This window comes from Pteropus alecto, unplaced genomic scaffold (assembly GCF_000325575.1).
Source record: "Pteropus alecto unplaced genomic scaffold, ASM32557v1 scaffold76, whole genome shotgun sequence".
NCBI classification, from domain to species: domain Eukaryota; kingdom Metazoa; phylum Chordata; class Mammalia; order Chiroptera; family Pteropodidae; genus Pteropus; species Pteropus alecto.
This window is the reverse complement of record NW_006443138.1, coordinates 8,293,687-8,315,612: the sequence shown is the minus strand read 5'-3', so window position 1 is coordinate 8,315,612 and position 21,926 is coordinate 8,293,687. Positions and strand designations below refer to the sequence as shown.

General features: G+C 35.8%; 1 protein-coding gene across 1 annotated transcript in view; it reads left to right on the top strand.

Moving 5' to 3' along the window:
* The window catches only part of TSPAN8 (tetraspanin 8), a 31,769-nt gene extending 11,239 nt beyond the window's left edge, over positions 1 to 20,530 (top strand). Inside the window, exons 2-8 of the mRNA XM_006923743.3 lie at positions 661 to 723; positions 5,496 to 5,633; positions 6,913 to 6,987; positions 7,088 to 7,195; positions 11,922 to 12,056; positions 15,146 to 15,229; positions 19,163 to 20,530. Coding sequence (XP_006923805.1) covers positions 661 to 723; positions 5,496 to 5,633; positions 6,913 to 6,987; positions 7,088 to 7,195; positions 11,922 to 12,056; positions 15,146 to 15,229; positions 19,163 to 19,216 — 657 coding nt within the window. The 3' untranslated portion in view covers positions 19,217 to 20,530. The remainder of the gene's footprint in view (positions 1 to 660; positions 724 to 5,495; positions 5,634 to 6,912; positions 6,988 to 7,087; positions 7,196 to 11,921; positions 12,057 to 15,145; positions 15,230 to 19,162) is intronic.
* The last annotated feature ends 1,396 nt before the right edge of the window (positions 20,531 to 21,926 follow it).

Sequence of the window (21,926 nt, the reverse complement as noted above, 5' to 3'; positions counted from 1 at the left end):
TTATGTGTTGGCCTTGGTCCAAATTAAATAATCTGGTAAAGCCATTAAAGGAATTTAAGACTTTAAGTACTGTTCCTCATTGTTCTTCTTCTCTGGGTAAGCTTTACTACCTCAAAGAGTTTTAAAAGAGTTTATTTTGGTACAAAAAGTGTTATAAATCCATGTTGTTTAACTGCAAATTTTGTCAAATGTTCTGCATTTTCCCTGTCTATCCTAACTTTTTGCTTCTTGAATCTCGAAGGAATGTTTTGTAATTAGTCAGTTATTCACTTTCTTTTGGTCTAAGCAGCTCCTCAGAGACAAACTCTGGGGGCTAATAAGGATATTTTGTCTTTAAACTGTTGTGACTTACATTTTGTATAAGCAAAAAGACATTTATAACTGAAACGTGGAAAATCATCCTTCCCCTACCCCATAGTAGAGATGACCCCTTATCCTAGACCTATGAATGGACTGTAGATGGGAAACTTTCTTATCAAACCAATTACAAGGAAACATTTTAGCGATTATCTTCACCTGAATATGCCTCACTTATGTCTTTTAGGTCATAATGGTGTAATTAATGATTAACCATTGTAACCAGATAGCTAGAGGTATATGAAATTAGAGTTGCAGTTTATCTTAGTTGTACTCTAATACATATATTTTTTCTTCCTGCAGCTATGTGGTATCTCGATCCTGGCAGTAGCAATTTGGATACGAGTAAGCAAAGATGGTCAAGAGGTAAATAAATAAATATATGCTTCTCTGCTCCAAGAATAGTTTTATTCCTCTTATAATTATCAAAGCAATGACAACAAAAATAATATTTATATAGTATTTTCCTTAACTGCCTCATGTAATTATTTGCATTGATATGTGATTTTGTAACTTAATTCAATTTAATTAATCAAAACTACTCACTCTGTGCCTGGTACTGTGCTAGGCATGCGTCAGTCCTTCTGGAGAATGGAGAAAGTACTTCAAAAATAGGAAGATTGCAATGAAAGTGGAGGTGGGAAGGGTCCAAACTAGGAACTAGTGTTGTGGCCGCCAGCCCCCGATAGACACACGGACTACCAGAAACCAGTGAGTTATAGGAAGCACACTCTTTATTCAGCCAGCTGGGTCTGCCAGGGGTACGCAGACCCCAAATTAGGCAGCCCTGAAATGTAGAGGTACAGGGTTTTTAAGCCCTAAACCCCATTCCTCATTCTGTCTGAACACAAAAGTCTATTTTTCTTCTATTTACTAACTGTCAACCCACAGGTTAGTTGTGCAAGCGGGGGTACAGAAGCACAAAGCTTATTGTTAGAATGTTATGTTCCCATGGGTGATAACCTATGTTCCCATGGGCGATAGCCAAGCAGTAATTTTCCAGCCAGCACACTAGCTTCCATCCTTATTTGTTAAAGGCCAGCTTGAAGTGTGGGTGGTGGATATAGACCACCTTTCCACTCCACCAAGAACAATTTTGGTAGTCTAAGAAGTTATTGACAATAATTTGGCTGATTCCAAGACGAGGTGGTGGTTCAAAGGTGAAGAAGGTGAGAAGTTCACTTGGAGAAGAATTTGAATGTGCTTCAAAGGCAACAGAGTACAAAGATAGTTGGTAAATTACCTGTGTCAACTGAGAGTAACCCCTTATAACAGTAAGAGGCCGGTCACACTGGTATAACTCAGCAGTTGGCTGGGGATGTCCAGCTTCTTGCCCTCCAGATAGAATTAGCATGACTCTCTTCTCCCCACCACACACATGCCAGGCCCTGTGACAAAGCTCTTACCAAGATTTCTACAGGTCTGGAGAAAATTTAGTTCATACAGTTAATTCCGGCTCCAGTCTTTGTATTCCACATGCACTGCTTCTTTTCCATACAACGGTATTGCAAATGTAGAAAGAGCATGTGTGTGTGGGGAGGGAAACGGGCGAGGGTGTGGGAGGGTTGTTCCATTAGTTTTACCCAACATCATGCCTCTCACCATTTCCTGATTCCCCTGCTTCCACTCCTCTCTCTCCTTCTCAGCGGCACTCCAGCTTTCAAATTACTGTTCTTACCTCATGCAGGGCAGTTTTCTTGTTCTTTGTTGTCTACGCTCTTGCCACTACTCTGGATCACATCTTCTACTGGTAGGGCCTTTTCAAAGCAGTTTCTCAAAAAGTTTCTCTCTCTAAGAGGAATATGGATTTTTACTTGGTAATAATTTTTATTAAGCTGGCAGTTAAAGTAATATATTTTTTATGAAAACTTATTATACCATGGTTCAGCTAAATGCCTTTAGATATAACCTAGTTCAAAAAAAGATTAAAAGCACATTAACATTTGTTCTGATTCTTTTACTAAACTAGGTAGCTTTTCTTAACCTCATTCTTCCCTCCCTCTTTCCTCTCTCCCTTTCTTCCCTCCCTCTCATTTTTCCTCCCTCCTTCCTTCCTTCTTTTTCCTTTTTCCTGTCTTTTTTTTTTAATTTGCTTTCTATCATTAGAAAATCCAGAGAATTACTGTGGGAATTAACTGCTTCTTTGTTCTATGTCTCACCATGTCGAAGAAATCGAGTGAGAGACAGGTGTGGCAACTAGTTGATAACGTCTTAGTCCATTAGGAATTCATTTATTGTTTTATACTGATAAATGTAACTGTGACTTCCTCATGGCCTTAGGCTCTGGGATTTGAGCCTGTTAAGAGTGTTTGAAGATTTGCAGAATCTCTGTCATTTGGAAACTGACGTCTTGCTTTGGGACTCGGATTAAACACAGAGATTAACAGCCATCTATTTAAGGGTGCTTTGACCTTTTTAAGATGTGTGTGCAGCCTGATTTTATTTTATTTATTTGATTATTTTATTCTATTTTTATTTCTGGTTGATATGGGAACATTTTCTTTTCCCACAGTGCTTCTGGTAAACAAATTTGGTATTTAATCTGTTAAGAAATTACACAGATTGAATGAATTAAAGGAGAGCTGTTGTCCTTGAGAGGCTGTTACTTCACTTCTAGGGATAAGAATGAATTAATAGAGCTAGACGGCATCTTCGGTTACATTTTGACTCTTGTGCTCTGTCAGTCTGTAACCCTGAACGAAAGTCAGTATCTGCCAGGACAACATCAACCAGCTTAATTTATGTGGATTTGGCTCACTTTATGTTTATCTGTAGTCAGTGACAGAGAATCCAGACCTCAAAGAACTGAATTTTACTAGTGGAAAACAGAGGTAGCAATTTTAGAAGGTGAAACATGAAACACAGAAAAGAAGGGTGTTAGGGAGGTCTTTGTACATATCGTTTAGCGTATCTCTTTGTACTAAAGTGTCTCCTAGAGATGCTTTGTTCTCCCTCAGGATAAACTCAGCAATGTGAGGCAAAGCACATGGGCAGCTATCCTTGCCCCCTGGAGATCCCTTAGAATCTGAAGAGGACCTTGAGCCTTCTTCTTCCAGGTTCAACCATTCCTCTTCCTTTAGAAAGTCTCCCTTTGTTTTAAGACACCTTAGACACTGTTCGTCTGGGGAAATTTTAGCACTCTGCTGTCCCTTTCCTGGAGCAAACACCTGAACTAGATTTCTACTTCTTTCCTAAGAATAGCCACTTATTGGGCTGGACTTGGAACAGTGACCCGTAGGCGGCCAACACACTACTTTGTGGCCATCTTAGGCTGTGGGTCACCTGCCCAGATCAGTCTCATAAAAGTGTTTCATTACTTGACGAATAAGTGTTGGCTGCATCATCCAGGTCTCACTTGTAGATATTTGAAATATTTTTTCTCGATCTGGGCTATTTAAGCAAAGTTCTGATATTTCAGTGAGGCTTCAACTCTCTCAAATGCCTTAGGGTTTGCCTGCACCAGCCAAAACATTCTAGTAGAGCAGTTATTTGATGATGAGTGGGTAGAGACAGTTTCCCAATGCTGGTTTTTTTGTTTTTGTTTTTTGTCATTTTCTATTTTGACCCCGATGCCATACTTGTTTGTTAACAAAACTAATTTCTTAGCTCCATAAATGAACAAACAACAATCGAACACAAAATATAAAAAATGAACAAAAAGTCTTTAGGACATATTTAAATGGAAAGGTTTCTAAATATGTAAATTGAAACATTGTAAGCACAGACTCTTAGAGACAAAGGAGGCCTTAGATATCACAGAGGCTGACTCAGTTCTCTTTAAAAATGGGAAACTGGTCCTAAAAATTAGGACCCTGACTAGAATATATATCTTTGTTTTAATGCTTTGACAACTTCAGCACATTCCTTCCTACAGATTATTGAATAAAGGTTTCCTCTAAGCTATGAGTTGGTTTAAAAAGTCTTTTAAAATGTACAAATAATTCATAGTAGTGTTTGTTTTCTGTTTTTTTGCTTTTTGTTTTTAATTTACTGTTAAGGGAGCTGACCTACATGCTGTGTAGAAGATTCTAAGAGGCGGAGTCTCTGAGTTAGTCTAAGAGCTGGTGCTTTATCTAGAAATAGCCCAGTAGATAGAGGGTATACAAGAAAGATGGGCTACATGTAGCACTCATGTATGACGCAGGCGCAAGGTTTCACTTTTTATTTATGATTTACTTCTGGACATATCTAGAGGACAAGCGGTAGATTGAGGTTAGGTTTTATGAAGGTGATGAAGAAGGGTACGTATGTGGGGAAGAAGCATCGAATTATGCAGGTTGGATAGCCCAACCCACCACATAGGACCCTAGGATTTTTTCTTCAATATCCCACTGCTTAACAGTCAGGCAAAATAAAGAGTTTCTGGAAAACTCTATGGACTGTATCTTCTGAGAACAAAGAGATAGAATTGATATGGAATATCAAGCACTAGACCTTTTTTTTTTCTTAGTTTAAATTTTTTGTTTGTTTTGGCAAATGTATAGATCAGAGAAATTACTATTATAATCAATATAAAAAGCATTTTATTAACCATAAAAAGTGTCCTCATAACCCTTTACATTCAGTTCCTCCTCTCCCTCCTACGTAGCTCAAAGTCAAGAGCTGCTCTGATTTCTATCACCATTGCTTAGATTTACCTATTCTTGATCATCACATAAATGGAATCTGGAATCATACAGTAATCACTCTTTTGAATACAGCTTATTTAATTCAACGTAATGTTTTGGAGATTCATTCATATTGTTGAGTCTCAGAAGTTTGAGGAACTTGGGCTTTATAATTTAATTAATTGCCATAAAAATACATGCTTTACAATGCTACTCTTATGTATAAAATAAAAAATATGCAAACCAAAGAGCGCATCATGGATGAAAGTACCTGTTCTTCCAAATTTAAAGTAATTGCTGTTTTAAAAGGCTATTGCATTGCTTCCATCCAATATCCAATACATCATCTTAGAAAAAAATAAAGTTGGAAACATTATTCGGACACATAACACATCAAAAGAATGTAAGCTCCTTGAAGGCAGGGATTTTTGCCTGGAACAGGGCCTGGCACATAGTCGGTACCCAATGGATTTTTGTTAGATAAAAAAAGTCAAGGAAAGAAATTTTCTGATTTCTCTTTTCTGTTTTCAGATTCTCAGCAGTGAGGACTCTAGCAGTAAGCCCTACATTGCTGTGAATATCTTGATTGCTGTGGGTGCTACCATCATGATTCTGAGTTTCCTGGGATACTGTGGTGCCATCAAAGAAAGCCGCTGCATGCTTTTTTTGGTGAGTTCTCCGGACAAATACCAATACTCAACCTTCAGACTTCCGAGGATTATCTCTCATCCTCACCATCTGTCAAAAGGACTTGCCAAGATTAATAGAACTCTAACTTCTGTTTAGAGGGTTTTATTGTGGAAGCAAATGTTTAGCTTAGATTATAGGAAACCCCAAGAGAAGATCGATTTTAGTCTTCGTTTATCTATTATTGCTGAGTACCTGCTATGTGCAAAGATATTAAGACAATTAGAACCGATTAGGGAAGATGGCCCAAGAAGAAAAGAGAGGATTTAGGAGAAAACTTTTGAGTCAGAAGCAGAAGTTAATAAGGTGTCTGTATGGGCGAGGTTATGTTGAGCTTTCCAGGGGAAACATCTCGGCCTTTTGGGGGAACTGCAGGCCTCGGGTACGGCTAAAGAGTCACAGAAGCTATTTTTGGGAGATGTGTCTGAGTGCGGACTGTGGGAAAGTCATATTCCACGCTGAAAAAAAAAATTATAAGGGAGTGAGATAATTGTATCTGTCACTAAAAAAGCTTTAAGAAGGATGGGTTGGGATGGGACAACCCACAGACTTCACTTTTAAATTATACAGTAGAAAATAATAAATGGATATAGAAAAAAATGTTAGAAACTTGTGTCTCTCCTAAAATAAGTATTGTGTGGGTCCTCTGACTCTCTATTACGAGGGAAGGCAGAGAAAGAGTTTTAACAGGACTCTAATAGCATCCATAGTGGTTTCCTTTTTGATTAATAAGCCTCATTTGCAATTTGAGAAATTTCATTAATTGAGGAGGTGGTTTTAAATAATTTGTGGGCTGTCTTCTCCAAAATTATGATTCAATGGATCTGAGGCAGGTTTTATGAATCTACATTTATAACAAAACCCAGGTGATTCTGATAGTGGTAGAAACATTTTTCAGTTAGTTCTGAAATTTGTTTTGAAGTTCGTGTTTGATAAAGAAAGAAGAGAAAGCTAATAGTCAAATAAGTTTATCTAAGTTTTTAAACTTTCCCCAGTTAACATCATATCGATGCCTACAATCCTATGAATAAATTTTGGTTTTAACCACTTTGTATGGTCAATCTTTGGAGCAAATGTTTCTGAGCAGTAACGGTCTCAAAATTTGCTTCTTGAGGCAATGGTGAAATAAATAAAGTGCATAATAACTGCTTTGAACTGTAACATGATTTGGACTGCAGAAAGAAGTGCCATGCTGAAGTGTCTCAAGATGTTACTGAATGCACTGGGAATAATACATATTCCTTTTCTTTTTTTTTTTCAGTTTTTCATAGGCTTGTTTTTGATCCTGTTACTGCAGGTGGCAGCGGGTATCCTAGGGGCTGCTTTCAGATCTGAGGTGTGTACACATATGATATTTGAGAATTTTAGAAAAGTTTGAAAAACCAAAACACTACCTTGTGGCATTAATAATTTAACAATATTTTTTTAATTTTCAGTCTGAGAACATTCTGAATGAGACTCTCTATAAAAACATAGAGCTTTTGAGTGGAACAGATAGTAACGCAAAAGCATTCCAGAAAGCCTTGACTGAATTTCAAGAACAGGTAAATAGAATTTGTGGTCATTTGTGGAGCTGGATGTAGTTCTTCTGTGTTTACTTAATTTTTAACATGTGAGTTCCTTAAAAGTTAAAAAATGTCTCTATTTTGCAGATTTCGAAAGATTGTTCTGTCACCATATAAGAAAAATCCAAGAATATTTTAAAGTTTTTTCTAAAGCAGTTTAGGAGGACAGAAATTAAGAAGATATATGTATGGCAGATTAAGCCTCAATTGGGCCAAATCAATAATTGTTTTAATATTTACTGTTTAGAAGGATAATGTGTTCGGGTCGTTTGGAGAAATTCTCTCTCCCTCACTCTCTCTCTCCCTCATGTCCCCCCTCATAAAAATAACTATAGCTATAATTTATTACTACTTACTATGTACCAGGTTTTACATTTAGTAGCTCACTTAATTCTCATAACTACTCTTTGTGGTGGATAGAATAATTATCCTCAGCATTCCTATTTGACAGATGAAGAGATTAGGGCTTAGAGAGTTCTGACAGTTAACAAGTGATGGAGGTGGACTAGTTAATTCTTTTTAAACAATAATTTAAAAAAATATTCAATTATAGTTGGCATACAATATTATATTAGTTTTAAGTGTACAACATAGTTATTAGACAGTTATATAACTTACCAAGTGATCACCCCGTTAAGTGTAGTATCCAACTGATACCATACATAAGTATTACAGTATTATTGACTATATCCCTTATGCTATACTTTACCCCATGACTATTTTGTAACTATCAATTTGTATTTTTAATCTCTTCCTCTTTTTAACCCACCTCCCAACCCCTTCCCATTTGGCAACCCTCAAAATGTTCTCTGTATCGATGAGTTTATTTTCATTTTATTTTACTCTTTAGATTCCACATGTAAGTGAAATCATATGGCATTTGTCTTTCTCTGTCACTTACTCCATTCAGCACAATACCCTCTAGGTCTATCCATGTTGTTGCAAAAGGCAAGAGTTCATTCTTTAAAAAAATTTTTTTATGGCTAAATAATATTCCATTGTAATATGTACCTCCTCTTCTTCAACCATTCATCCATTGATGGACACCCAGGTTGCTTTCATATCTCGGCTATTGTTGATAATTCTACAATGAGCATATGGATGCACATGTGATATCTTTTTCCATTCCTTTACTTTCAGTCTGTGTTTGTCTTTCGATCTGAAGTGAGTCTCTTATAGACAGCATATGTAAGGGTCTTGTTTTATTATCCATTCAGCCACCTTTTCTTTTGATGAAGCATTTAATTCTTTTTCATTTGAAGTAGCAGTTAATTCTTTGTAATCAGTACACTAACCCCACAATTTGTTAGTTTATTTGTTTGTTTGTTAAGGCTACGTGGCTGTCTTTAGGGCAAAGTCAAAACTTGGGCAGGCATTGAAGGTATTCTACTATCTGGCTCCTACTTAATATTTTAACTTTATAAAACATTGCTCAGTAATGAAAACAATAGTCCAGCCAGGTTTGTCTACTCAGAATTTCTTAAACAATTCTGCCTTCCTGCCTTTGCATCATCTTTGGAATGTACTTACTACTTTTCTCTTTCTTTCCAAATACTACATATGTTTAAGTCCTGACTAAAATATTATTTACTCTGTGAAACTCCTCCCAATCATATCTTTTTTACTCATCATTCCCATCATATTAACTACATGGAACATTCATTTCACATATGTCATAGAAACTCTCAGAGTCTTAGAGGAGAGCTGGATTTTATGGAACATTTAACCTGACTTCTCATTGACTGAAGTATTTTATATCTATGTTCATCCACTCTCTAAATAACTGTTGAAGAGCTAGCTGAAAGTTTACCAATTTTTGCCTATCCCACCTCATCCCATTTATATACATGTCTGATGAGTAGTGTGTTTTTTCTTAATTTGAAACAAAATCTGCCTCCCTAGAATTTAAATCATTTAGTCCTAGTTCTTCCTTTTGCAGTTTTGAGGGAAAAGAAAATCTACTGATGGGTCTATACACTGCAACTTTTTCTTTGAAAATGGCTATCATGTGATTTCTAAGAGTTTTGCTTTTTAAATTTAAATATCCTTTCTTGAGCCACTTATCAGATGACTTTTTTTTTTTTCCAGAGAATCCCCCAGTTTCCATTTGGATAGACTCCATCTTGTAAAAATTCTGCTTAAAGCATCATTTCCAAGAACAAAAACCTGATATGAGTCAGTCCCTGTTTAACTTTCTCTGTGTTGAGCTTTTCCTAGCTCCCCCATAGCTGCATCCCTTGCTCTTCTCCCCTCTGGGTTATTCCCACTCTAAAACTCAGATTAATCCAGGTTTAAAGCAGAAAGAATTTCATCAGTTTAGTTCTTCCATGGGTGAGACTGAGCATCCTTGATTCTCCCTGCTAGCTGACCTAGAACAAAAGGTACTACAGGTACCACTGGGTCTCTGGATTGGGTCCTGAGTCACACTTGCTGCACATTGTTCCTGGTGGCCAAGATCTCAGTGCCACATTGTTAGAAATCATAATGAGGTTCTAAATGTTCTGTTTGTTGTGGCACAAGTCTGAATTGCTTTCATTCTTATAATCTAATTCCATGTCTGAAGCTCCTTGTGTTCATAGAACTATAATTCTTACTTTTCTATCATCTACCAGGGCTTCCTTCCTCCCTTCTCCCTTCCTCTGTCTCTGTCTCTGTCTCTGTCTCTGTCTCTGTCTCTGTCTCTCTCTCTCTCCCCCCACTTCCTTTCTTTTCTTTTTTTTTTTAGTACTCCTTTGGGAAAAAAACCCTACCTCAAACTCTGGCTGGGTGACCTATGGCCCCACCACACATGGACAGAAGTTATAGATACTAAATGGTTTTCTCTTTGGATTTCAGGGAATTCTCACACAAATTCTCTGATAACATCCTAATGGAAGATGCCCCTCTTGGATTCTTGGTGATGACTGTTTGTCTAGAGGTTATTGTCTCATCTCCTGAACAATACCTTGTTCATCTGGCTGTTATAACTCTTTCAGCAAGTCCTGACCGACTTCTTCCCCAACTGCTTTCACATGTGATCTGGTGACCAGATATCATGCTAAGTTTAGCTTTCTTACCCCCTACTCTGTCTTTTGTAAATATGTCTCTATAGCTCCCTAAGGAAGACTGAGGTATATTGTATTCCAAATATGGACTGATCTGTGAGTGCGTATGTTGGGACATATATTCTTTTTGGTCTGGAGTGTTTGTATCAATTAATATTGTTCAAGATTATTTAATCAGAAAGAATTTGCAATGGATCATGTCTACCATGGGAACAGGAAATGTGGTTATTTCAAGATTGCCTTCTTTGCTGATACTGATCGACCTTAGGACCAACTGAAATCTCCAGCTCTTTGTTACACGAGCACCTTCTGAATCATATATTTGTGCAATTAAGTCTTTAAGCCAAAATTAAAGACTTTATAGTTGCTTCAGTTGAACTTGTTAGTTCAAGTCCATTGTTTGAACTATCTTTGAAATGATTCTGTTCTCCAATGTTTTAATCATCACTCTGAGCTCTATATCAGCTACAGACTTGACAAGATTCTTTCCATATCTTTATCTAAATTGATTTCAGTGTTGAACAGATCATGTACTGTGAGAACGTAATAGAAATAACAACCACAAAACAAAAACAACAATAACAGCTAACACATATTGAGTGCTTTCTATAAGCCAGCCACTAGGCTAAGCACTTCATATCTTCACATGGCTTTATTCATTTTTATCTTTACAACCAATTGACGAATTTATACTATTATTAGCAACTATTATTATCTATATTTTACAGATGAAGAAACTGTGACATAGAGAGGTCTGAGTAACATGGACAATGTGGCCACCCATCCAGTGCACTGCATCTTTCAGCATCCTTGCATTGCAATGCATCTGAGCCTGGAAAACTACCCAGTCTTGGTTCCATTTTCTTCAGCAACTTTTTTTTTACCTCTCTGCACAGAGTTTTCTCCATAATAGAGCAAATAGGACAAGATAAAAGATAATTACTTCTCTCTTTTATCTAATAATATGTGCCATATACACTGAGTCATTGGGCTTATCGCTTCCTGGTTTTTCTTTCCCAAACATGACCACAAATTTCCCTAGTGTTTCCCCATGTTTCAGTTTGTTCTGGTCGAAAACAAGAACTTTTCTGACATTATTCTAAGAGTTTTATCTCTTATTTGTAACCCTTTCCCTCTTGTACTGATGTCCATGTAAAATTTAATTTCATAAGAGGCCCACTAAGCTTCTTCTTTGGCCTTTAAGAGGCCTCTCATTCCTTTACTCCTAACCTCCAGAAATGATCAAAGATCATGAGATAGAAATTTCATTTTTTAAAACCTCTCATCTCTTTTGAGAAAAAGTTCTTTAAAGAGATCTTGACTCTCCCATGAACTTTTGGGAGCTTCTTTCTTAAAGTCTAGGATACGTGGATCCGAGTCTGCCTCTCTTTTGTCATTAAAACCTAGAAGTGAGTTTTTCATTTTTTTCCCAAAGTTCCTTAGACTTTTGCATCTGCAATCTATTTTTCTTTCATTAATGTTAAGACCAAAAAGTAAGATACCTTTATTTTTGCTTCTACATTCAGAGACATGAGTGAGGTGACTTACATGATATTTTAGTATAAAAAAATATTAATAATGGTTTCAGAAGAATATGATTCAATGTACTGACAATGTTTTATCTTCTTTAGTGACTGCTTTTTCTATTTTTCATCAAATAGTTTAAATGCTGTGGTTTGGTCAATGGACCTTCTGACTGGGGAAATAATTTTCAATCCCATTCCAAGTCATGCAAATGTCCAGATACATCAGAGTCTTCTTGTATACAGTATGAAGGAAATTATGTTTACAAAGAGGTAAGAACAAATTTGGCACAGTAAGTGGTTCTGTTAATTTTTTTTCACTATGCAAGTCTTTACAAAAAACTTAAATTGCAATTATAATGGGAATTATGATATAAAATTCCTAAGGATTTCTCAAATAAAAAAGAAATCCTTATTAAAAGATAAAAGCAGATATAAAAAGGTGAAAGTATTTCATTTCTTCTATGAGTCTAGCATCATTTAGATTCAGGTCTAATAGATCAAAGTAACATTCTACTGCAAGTGGAGGCAAAGTACAAACTAACACAGAAAAGTTTATTTTGTCTTCTCTTTAGTGACTTTAATCATTATTTTCTATTTTTTAATTTTTAACTTAAGTTCTAGAAAACTATATTTTCACTTTAATTTTAGAAGTAAACTTTCTTTTTCTAATCAAATGTTCCTTTTCTCAAGTAATTATATAGGTATAAGAAAAGGATTTGGCCTTGAGGGCTTTCAGTTTTGGATGTTAAGCATACTTACTTATTTGTCTAATTACTGCTCCAATTTAAAAATTGCCTCAGACATGTAAAGTCAATTGAAAAAGCTGGGTTTATCTTTTATCTATTGATGTCATATTTATGTCACTTGTGGATGTCAATATGTGAATGTCATATTTCTTATTATTGCTTAATTTATCAAATATTTATAGACCACCTCCTGTGTGCCAGGCCTTCTACCAGCTTCTGGAGATCCTTTCCTTAACAGAGCACAGTGTCTGCACTCATGGAGCTGATGCTTAAAGAGGGAAGAGAGAAAGATTATTAGACAATTCAATCCAATGAACTATTGCTATTTCTTGGATTGGAGCAGAAGCGAGATGTTAAAGGGCCCCATCTAACTCAGTCTTTGGGGGTCATAGTATGGCTTCCTAGAGAGCATGATATCTGTCTCTTATCACAGGCCTTTATAGAATTTGTCCTTTCTTCCTGAAAGGAATGTGTACAAAAATGACAATCGATATTAATGTATCATTTATTTGCTGTTATTCTTCAGTGCCTAGTATGTGTTAGATAGACCCTTGCTAGAATCAGACATTTTTTTGGATCCTCTAGGAGATTGTAGCCTATTGGGAGAGAGATACATAACAGCTACTATAATTCAATGAACTAATTTATGTAATACCAGAAGATTATTTTCAATCTAATTGGCTTAGTAATGGCTACAGAGGGTAATTATATATTGGGAAATAGGAAGTATCTCAGGAAAAACTTCTCTCCTACTATCACATCTCTTTTACAATAGTGTCAAAATTAAGGAGACTCTTCTTAAGGAAAATTACTATTATTATATTTAAACTAACACATGGGGGAGAAGTTATCTATCAGACCACATGTCTTTTCAGAGTCCAAGTAATATCAGTAAAACAATTTTATTCTTACTTTTTATATTCCTCCCCCTTCCCTCCCCCTGACCACCAATTTTTAGTGACATAATATCCACACAAAAGAGGGAAATGAATATGGTATAAACAAATGTAGCTTCCACTTAGAATAATGAGGAAATTAGTAAATTCAATTGCCGATTGTTATCTATCTCCCATTAAAGATTTAAGTCAAAGATGTTTTTCCTCGGGATAGGTTTTGAAAAACCCTAGCATTATCCTTAAAAATAATGGACATTCTCTCCAAAGTCATACATAATTCAGCTGAATATAGGCTGATAGCTCCACTAGTTTCCCAAAAGGAAGGACATAAATTCATAAAATACTTCCATCTGCTTTGTATCATTGTAAGAAGTCTGGAAAAATAAGAAATCTGAAATGGCCATAATTTGTTTCTTCCCCTCACCTCTTTCCTTTGCCAAGATAACCTGGTCATCTAGAGGGGAAAGGGGGAGAAAACTCAACTATAACAAATGTGACTCAGTAGATATGATCATTAATTTCCCGGTTAATCCTAAATGACATAATAATTCCTTCTAATGTTTACCACTTTGGATCATATGAGGCTCATTGCATTCAGGAATAAAGAGAAAAAGACTGTCTTACTCAGCCTTATGGAGAACTTTTATTTATTTTTTAATTTTATTTAACAAATATTTTGTTAGCCCTTCGCACATATAAGACTATCATAGGGATGATATATTTTCTGACAATACAGATAATAGCATTACTGCAGTGTGTAGTATTTTGCATTTTAAAAATTATTCATATAGTTAACAATTTTTGGAATTTTTAGGTCTGGTCTGAGATGTTTTAAGTTTGGAATTGCATGCTGGTTTGAATAAATTTCAAAAACTGTGGCAAAGAGGCAACTTTTAAAATTCTCTTTTTTATCAAAAGTAAGAACATAATAGTGGACATAATAATTTTTTTCTTTTTAAGGTAAAAATAAACCTAATAATTATTAGTAAGAAATTTTTTAAAAACCTTCTTTTAAAAATGAAAATTTGTGCTATTATTAGCTGAAACCCCAACCAGGGAACTCTCTGCTGCAGATTACAGACCTAAAAAATACACGGTCAAGGTGATAACAGCTGTAAAATGAATAATTTTAAGTTAGGATAAAATTATTATTTATAAATAAAGACCTCTAGATTTAATAATGATGAAGTTGAAGCAAAATTTTGCCCCTCAAATGCTTTTTAATGTATGAAAAATCACAATTATAAACTTTTGAAGGGGGGAGGAATGTGAAGTGGAGAAAATAATCCAATTTCTTTTTCTTCCTTTTATTTTTTTATTTTTAATTTCATAAATACATTTTTTTTAAAAAATTAAGTTTATTGGGATAACATTGGTTAATACAATTATATAATTTTCAGGTGTACATTATAATTTGACATCTGTATACTCTATTGTGTGTGTTACCACCCGAAGTACAGTTTTTTTCAGCTATCATGTATTTGATCCCCTTTACTCACTTCACTCTCCCTCTACTCCCCTATATTTGACCTCCTTTACCCTGTCTACCACCCCCTCCTCCCCCATCCCCTACCCTCTGGTAGTCCAATTTCTTTTTGTTGAGTATGTTTCTTGGTTACAGTGTAAAAAGTAAACCTAATTGGGGGAAAAATCTTAATTCTAATAAGATCATCGAAATATTATTAAAGCTAATTTTTTATGTTTTTTTTTTTAACAGCCATGCATTTCTTTCATAAAAAACTTAGTTAAAACACACATTCTCATAACAATTGGAATAGCATTTGGACTGGCATTTATTGAGGTACAGTATAATTTTTCATTATTAACTCTTTATTCATTCCATGTTTGTTCATTAATTCTTCTAACAAATATTTATGGTGAGCCAAATAAAAATGAGGTGCTTCAGAAAAGCACTGGGTACCAAATGTCCAAGAGCCAGCATCTCCATCTATCAGCCTTGGGTCTGGGGAGGGGATTATAGTCTTATGAATTGAACAGGGCTAAGTCTATTATTTCTGAGTGATCTCTCTACTGGGAAATAAAAAGTGAATTAATTTCCACATAGTTCTTAGTCCCAAATATCTTTTTCCCATTGAAAATCATTACAAGAGTTAAAGTTTCCTGAAGTTAGAAGAAAAAACACCAAATAAATCCAAAACACAACCTTTACATTTTCTCATCTCTCTTCCTGATTTTGAAACACAAAATAAAAAACCAAACTCAAGGGTGTGGGGAGCTATTTTCCTGCTATTTAATTCCAGAGAAATCTGACAAGTTCTAAAAACTCCAGAGAGTTGCCTTTGATTTTCTCAGTGTAAGGGCGATGGACTCATTTGGAGAAGTTTTTAAAGAAGCTCTGCTTGAGGTGTATGTATTTACTCTTATCAATTTCATTATTAATATTGGAAAATATCCTGTATATAGTTTTTATCTTGATGAGCTTTTTCGCCCTAAGAACCTGAAGAATACCTTTTACGTGGCCTAAAACTCTTTGCCAGAAAGATGAAATAAAATTGTTTCAGAGAAACATTTTTGGAATCATCCTAGATCTTGATTAATTTAGATACCAAGTGAATCAAATTCACTCACAATCCTGCTCAGGGCATTGACAGGAATCCTAACAATGTGTGAGGTGTCTTGGTTAGTGCCTCGGAGAGCTGGTTAGCTAGGCTGAGTGACTGTTGCTTTATGCTCGTGGAATGTTGTACACATCTTCCTTGGGATTGCTAGTAGCTTCCTACCTCTTACTCATATGCCACATCACTGCCAGAGAGGAATTTTAGCTGGGATTGAAACAATTTAATGTGTTCTAAGTGGTCGTTTAGGTTACTGGTGGAATGTCCCAGCCAACCATTAGAGAAAGGATAGGGGACAATTAATTAGCAGTAAATTTGGGATGTTGAGTATTACTTCCCAGTAGCCCAGACGAATAGGTCTAAATGTGAGACATTCTCTGCTGGAAACATGGCTGTCTTTCTTAATGTCTGATATGTGATCAAAGTTAAGTGGTGCTGTGTATTAAGCCTATTTCTCTAGATGCTGCCTTTTCTGAATTCAGTCCTTTATTTCTCCGCTTTGTATTCTGGGTTAATGCTAATTGAGAAATATGAGCTAGTGGCCATAGAGGTGAGCAAAGAATCACACACATATATACTCATACATTTATAAACATAAATCACACACACATATATGTTGCTAGAGTAGACTTTAAATGGATGATGGAAAGAGCGGACTTTAAATGAGGTATTCAAGTAGGTATCAATATAAGTGTCAAATTCCATGTTAGGTGCAAATTGACTATGACTGGCTACAACCCATGGATGCTTTTAAGAAGCTTCTCAAAACCAAAACCAGAGAAAATAAGGACATAATCACCTGGGGAGATTGACGTCTCTCATTATCATAGCCAAAGGCGTTGCCAAAAATCTTAATGCATCTAATGGAAAATAAGATTACAAGAGGAATAGCACTTCAATATTCTATGAAATTGGTATATTCCATGAGTTTGTTGCATATTTCGATATTTAATTGGTTGTTCTAAAGATATGGTTAGGGAAATACTTTAATAAAAACCTTTTTTTATAGGTGTGGAATTTATATATGTTATTATCATAAAATATAACATTTTTAGTTATGCCAGTTAAGTGTGATTTCTAGGCTGCCTATATGTAGATATGATAGTCTGTTTATAGAACTATTTGAAATTTTTTATGTTCAATCTCTCAATCTAAAACCTCTAGATTTGAAGAGAAAGAAATCATTTTATATTACCTCTCTTTTTATTCAAAAAAGAGGTTTGAAAATAGTCTTCTGATACCCAATCTATAAAAATGTATCCAAAAAAATATACATTAGTCTGTCTTATAGTCATTGATACTAGTTGCCTAATACTTAGACCTGTTTTCATACTGTTTCCCAAGTTCAACTTCAAGAAATACAAGACCCATAGAGAGAAAAATTCCTCTAAAAAATATTTTTAAGAAGAAAACAGGGGCAAATATCCCTCTGAAGAAAACATATTCGAATTATCTCCATAAAAAATCACATAAAAAAATTACCCTTCAACATTTAGACCTTTGCTGTTAATCTGTTTAGGCATGGGCTCTGAGGGAGGGGCCAGTAGTTACTTTTAAGGCTCTGTTAAGACCACATACCTGAGGGATGCTTCTTAGAGAGCATTAGGAATCTATGCAAAATGTTTCATTTTGTAAGAAAATTCTCCCTATAGATAGTTTTGGAATTCTCATTATTCCTAATTAAATAACCAGACCATCACATCTCTCCTTATTTGACCATAGCAACTTACAAGCACAAAAAATGGTCAGCATGTTCTCTTCTCATTTCAAATGAGGGGGGAAAAAAAAAAAGCCACTGACACTGATAGTCATCACTTTGTAGGATAAAAGTCATCCTGACAGGACATCCCAATAATAGCACAGTCCGAACTGTGAGAAAAGGATAATTTTACAACATTTTTTAGATTGCTCCAGAATATGGGAACTCGTGTACACTCATAGCAAGTTTATCCTGACTCTTCATACCATGAATCTTTTAATTACTTGTTATTTTTATGAACAATGATACATTTTCATTTCAGGGGCAGTGAGGTGCAAGAAAGTATGAGATTAACTGTCTGGTCTGCTGATGAATGGTGGCTTCTGTTTCAAGGATGTGACAGTGAAATATGACAGTTGCCTTGTCCTAGTATTTTGTGCATTTTCTTTATTCTTTCCTGATACTTGTCTCCCAGAGTTGAGGCTTGGGACCAGGTGAAAAGACTAAATTTCAAAGCTTTTTAAAGTGATTGTAAAAGAATGACTTTGAGAATATTCTGAATGAAAATCATTATTTTTGTAGAGAATTGGTACCTTTTTTTTTTTTTAAGAAGACAGAAATATTATTTAGTAGTTCTCATTTGAAATGTATTTGAAGGAAAGAATTATTAAACAGAAAGTCTCAGTAAGGTAGGAGCACTTGAGGTGACTCAGCATAAATGGCAGCTCCTCCTCCTGCCTCCCCTCAAAGTGGGCTGGTGGGGAGGGAACTTTCTATCTGTCATGCACACCGGTCCTTCTGTCGTTTCTACATCAAAGCCACAGCATGCAAGTCACTAACTGCAGAGCCATTTAGGGCAAGTTTTGGGGTCCCTCATTCTTGGGAGAGCTACTTAATGAGACAGAAATTATGGCCCAGATCCTCAGCTGTGCTTTTTCACTGCAAAGGAAATTCCTAAATTAAGCTATTCTCCATAGATTTGGAAGATTTTTTTAAAGAAAAAAGTTACTTTAACAATATGGCAAGACTCCTTGATTTTTATGCAGATGTTCTAAACCAGATGATCATAACCATTTATGGAAGCAGTAGGTGTATTGAGCATCCAGAGGCCTGAGTTCGTTGAGCTTCAGGGCAGACATCCTACAGAAGGGTGTGTGTGTTCGAGAAGGGCAGGGTGCTCTGGTGGTGGCTGCTACTGCGTAATCCAATAGGGCAGGTTAGAGGTGGATTGGCTCGCCGAAAACCCTGATTTAAAAAAAAAACTACTTGAGAACTTTCTCAATTCTCTTTTGTCCCATTGGAGTCTCTAATTTCCCAAGAAGAGAGAAAACTTAGATAAATAAAATTAAAACTTTCAGTAGCCAGGACATTTTCATATATAATGTTCTTTCTGTCTGTTTATAACATCTCTAGCATTTTCCTTTAAATTCCATGTTAATCCTGTTATTTTATTTTCTAGATACTCGGTCTGATATTTTCTATGGTCCTGTTTTGCCAGATTGGAAGCAAATGAATCTGTGGATGTGTTGAGCTACCATCAATCAAACGCCTTTAAAATTTTGCTTTAGCTTTGTAACTTCAAATATGTTACTGCTGTATATGTTAGGGGCAGCTGTCCTATTAAGATTTCTCATTTAGCTAGACCATAGATATCTTCTAGGCATATTGAGCATATTTAAGATTTTAGTAATACTAGGAAAATGATATGAATGTACATTTTTACTCAAAATAAAAGTAACATTCTTTACGTTGGTGCTTTTTCCTGTCTGATCATTGTGTTCAGGTGATACTGTCCTTTAAAACATTCATCTGAAGCCACCCTGTGGAATGATCTTCATCTCTGAGTGACAGGGACATAGTTTAGGCAGTGCATCTAGGCTTTTCAGAAGCCACACTCTGTTTTGGGTGGTGTATCAACCATTCATGATAAGATTGAATTAAGTCTCAAGCTGAAAGATTGAGAAAGTGGTCCAGCTAAAGGACTCATTATCTCTTTTCTATTTATGTTAATGTCTATTAATGGTGCCTCTCTTTTCTCTCTACCTTTTATGGGGACAAGAAAATTTGAGTGCTGTCTTTCCAGCCATTGAATCTCTGATACCTCTCCGGACCTCCCTCTGGGTCATAGTTATAACTGCTTTTACCTTTTGAGTTCTCATAGACATTTTTACATTTTACTTTTTATTGAGGTATAATACATACAATAAAGTGAACAAATTTAAGTTTACACCTGTGTTAACACTATCCAGCTGAAGATACAAGACATTTTCAGCACACCAGAATGACCGTACATGCAACCTCCCAGTGGCACGCTAGAGCTGGCTCCCACTGATGTACCAGAGCAGACCATATACATATATACATCTCTTTCCAACTCTGCTCAGTGACATCACATTGGTAGCTTGAAATCCACCGTGGTGGGAGAATTTACACCGTGGAATTTACACCGTGGAAATTGGAAAATGATATAAAATAAGGGATTTTGTTTTTTGAGAGCTGGTTTTTAAACATTTACCAGAATGCCACCGCCCTCTTCAACAAATGCCTCCCCAGAGGTAGTCACTCTTCTGAATTCTATGACCATAGGTTCATTTTGCTTATTCTTGAACTTTCTGTAAATGGAATAATAAAATATGCTCTCTGGCTTCTTTTTCCTCAACATTTTGTGAGATTTATCTAAATTGTCGCATACAACTGCTGTTTATTCTCATTGCTATGTAGTATTCCCTTGCGTATAAATGTATGTCACAATGTATTTCTCCATCTTCCTGAACATTGGATTTGCTTCCAGTTGGTGTTATTATGAATAAAGCTGCTATAAACATTTTTTTACTTCTTTTAGTATGCACATATACTCGTTTCTGGGTAGATATGCAAAAGTGGGATTGCTGTGTGTGTGTGTGTGTGTGTGTGTGTGTGTGTAAATAGATTTGGTCAAAAAATAGATTCTCAAAAGTGTGTGTACTAATCTATACAATACTAGAAAATCAGGATGGACTCGATCTCCTCTTCTGAGGAGGACAAAGAGGAAGAAAGGCAGTCTTTGTCCAGTACATCAGAGTGACCAGCAAGGAGTGAAAAACCTGGGGGAGGAGAGTCCTGGGCTGCGTTAGACAACCTGAGTCTCTGCTCCCCTATTGATGATGAAGATGACTGTCCATATCTCAGCACATGTCACCTCCCAGAAAGTATACCAGAAACTGTACTTTTAATATCTTGTTTCTTCTCACCACATCCTTATGAGGTGGATACTATTATTATCCTCATTTTGCAGATGGGAAAATGGAGGCTTAGAGCTCTAAGTTAGATTACTTGCCCAGAGTCAAACCATTAGTAATTGACAAAACGGATTCAAACTTTGACACTTGCCTCCCAAACCCTGGCTGTGGATCATGCTCCATTTGGTTTTGCCCATAATAGATCTATAAATAAATTTGCCATATTTTATTATAATTTCCTGTTTATGTGTTGCCTCTGTTAGTATACTGCAACTCTCTGAAGACATTGATTATTTCTTATTTGTCTTTTTGTACCCAGTACTTATTGCAGTGCTTGGCACGTAATAGGCACTCAATAGATTGTAGCTAAAAATATACTTAGATTTATTGAGAACTTACTGTATATCTAAAAATATTCTAAGCACTTTGCATAGAGTAACTCATTTAATCTAGAACAACCTACTTAGGTTTGTACTATAATTAGACCAAATTTACCGATGAGGAAACCAAGGGCCAATGAGGTTAACTAACTTCTTAGGTCATGTAGCTGGAGGAGTCATGATTTTCTAAGTGACTCAAAACCTGTTCCCCTTATGTCATATCATCTTGCCTTAACTTACATTGTGGTTGGGAGAAATAGATAAAGTGAATATGGAAGTGCCTTTGCATAGTTTCAGGTACACATTAGGACATTTTATAGTAAATATTTTATGGTATCAATGATGGAAATATAATACAGGGAATTGCTGTATTAGTTTGTGTTGCTGTAACAAAATATCATAGTCTGGGTGTCTTAAACAACAGAAGTTAATTTTCTCATAGTTCTGGAGGCTGAAAGTCCAGGGTCAGGGTGCCAGTAGATTCAGTTCCTGGTGAGAGCCCTCTTCCTAGCTTGGAGATGGATCACCTTCTTGTGTGTCCTCACATGGTGGAGGGACAACAAATGAGCTCTCCGGTAACTCATTTCATAAAAACACTAATCCTGTTGAATCAGGGCTCTACCCT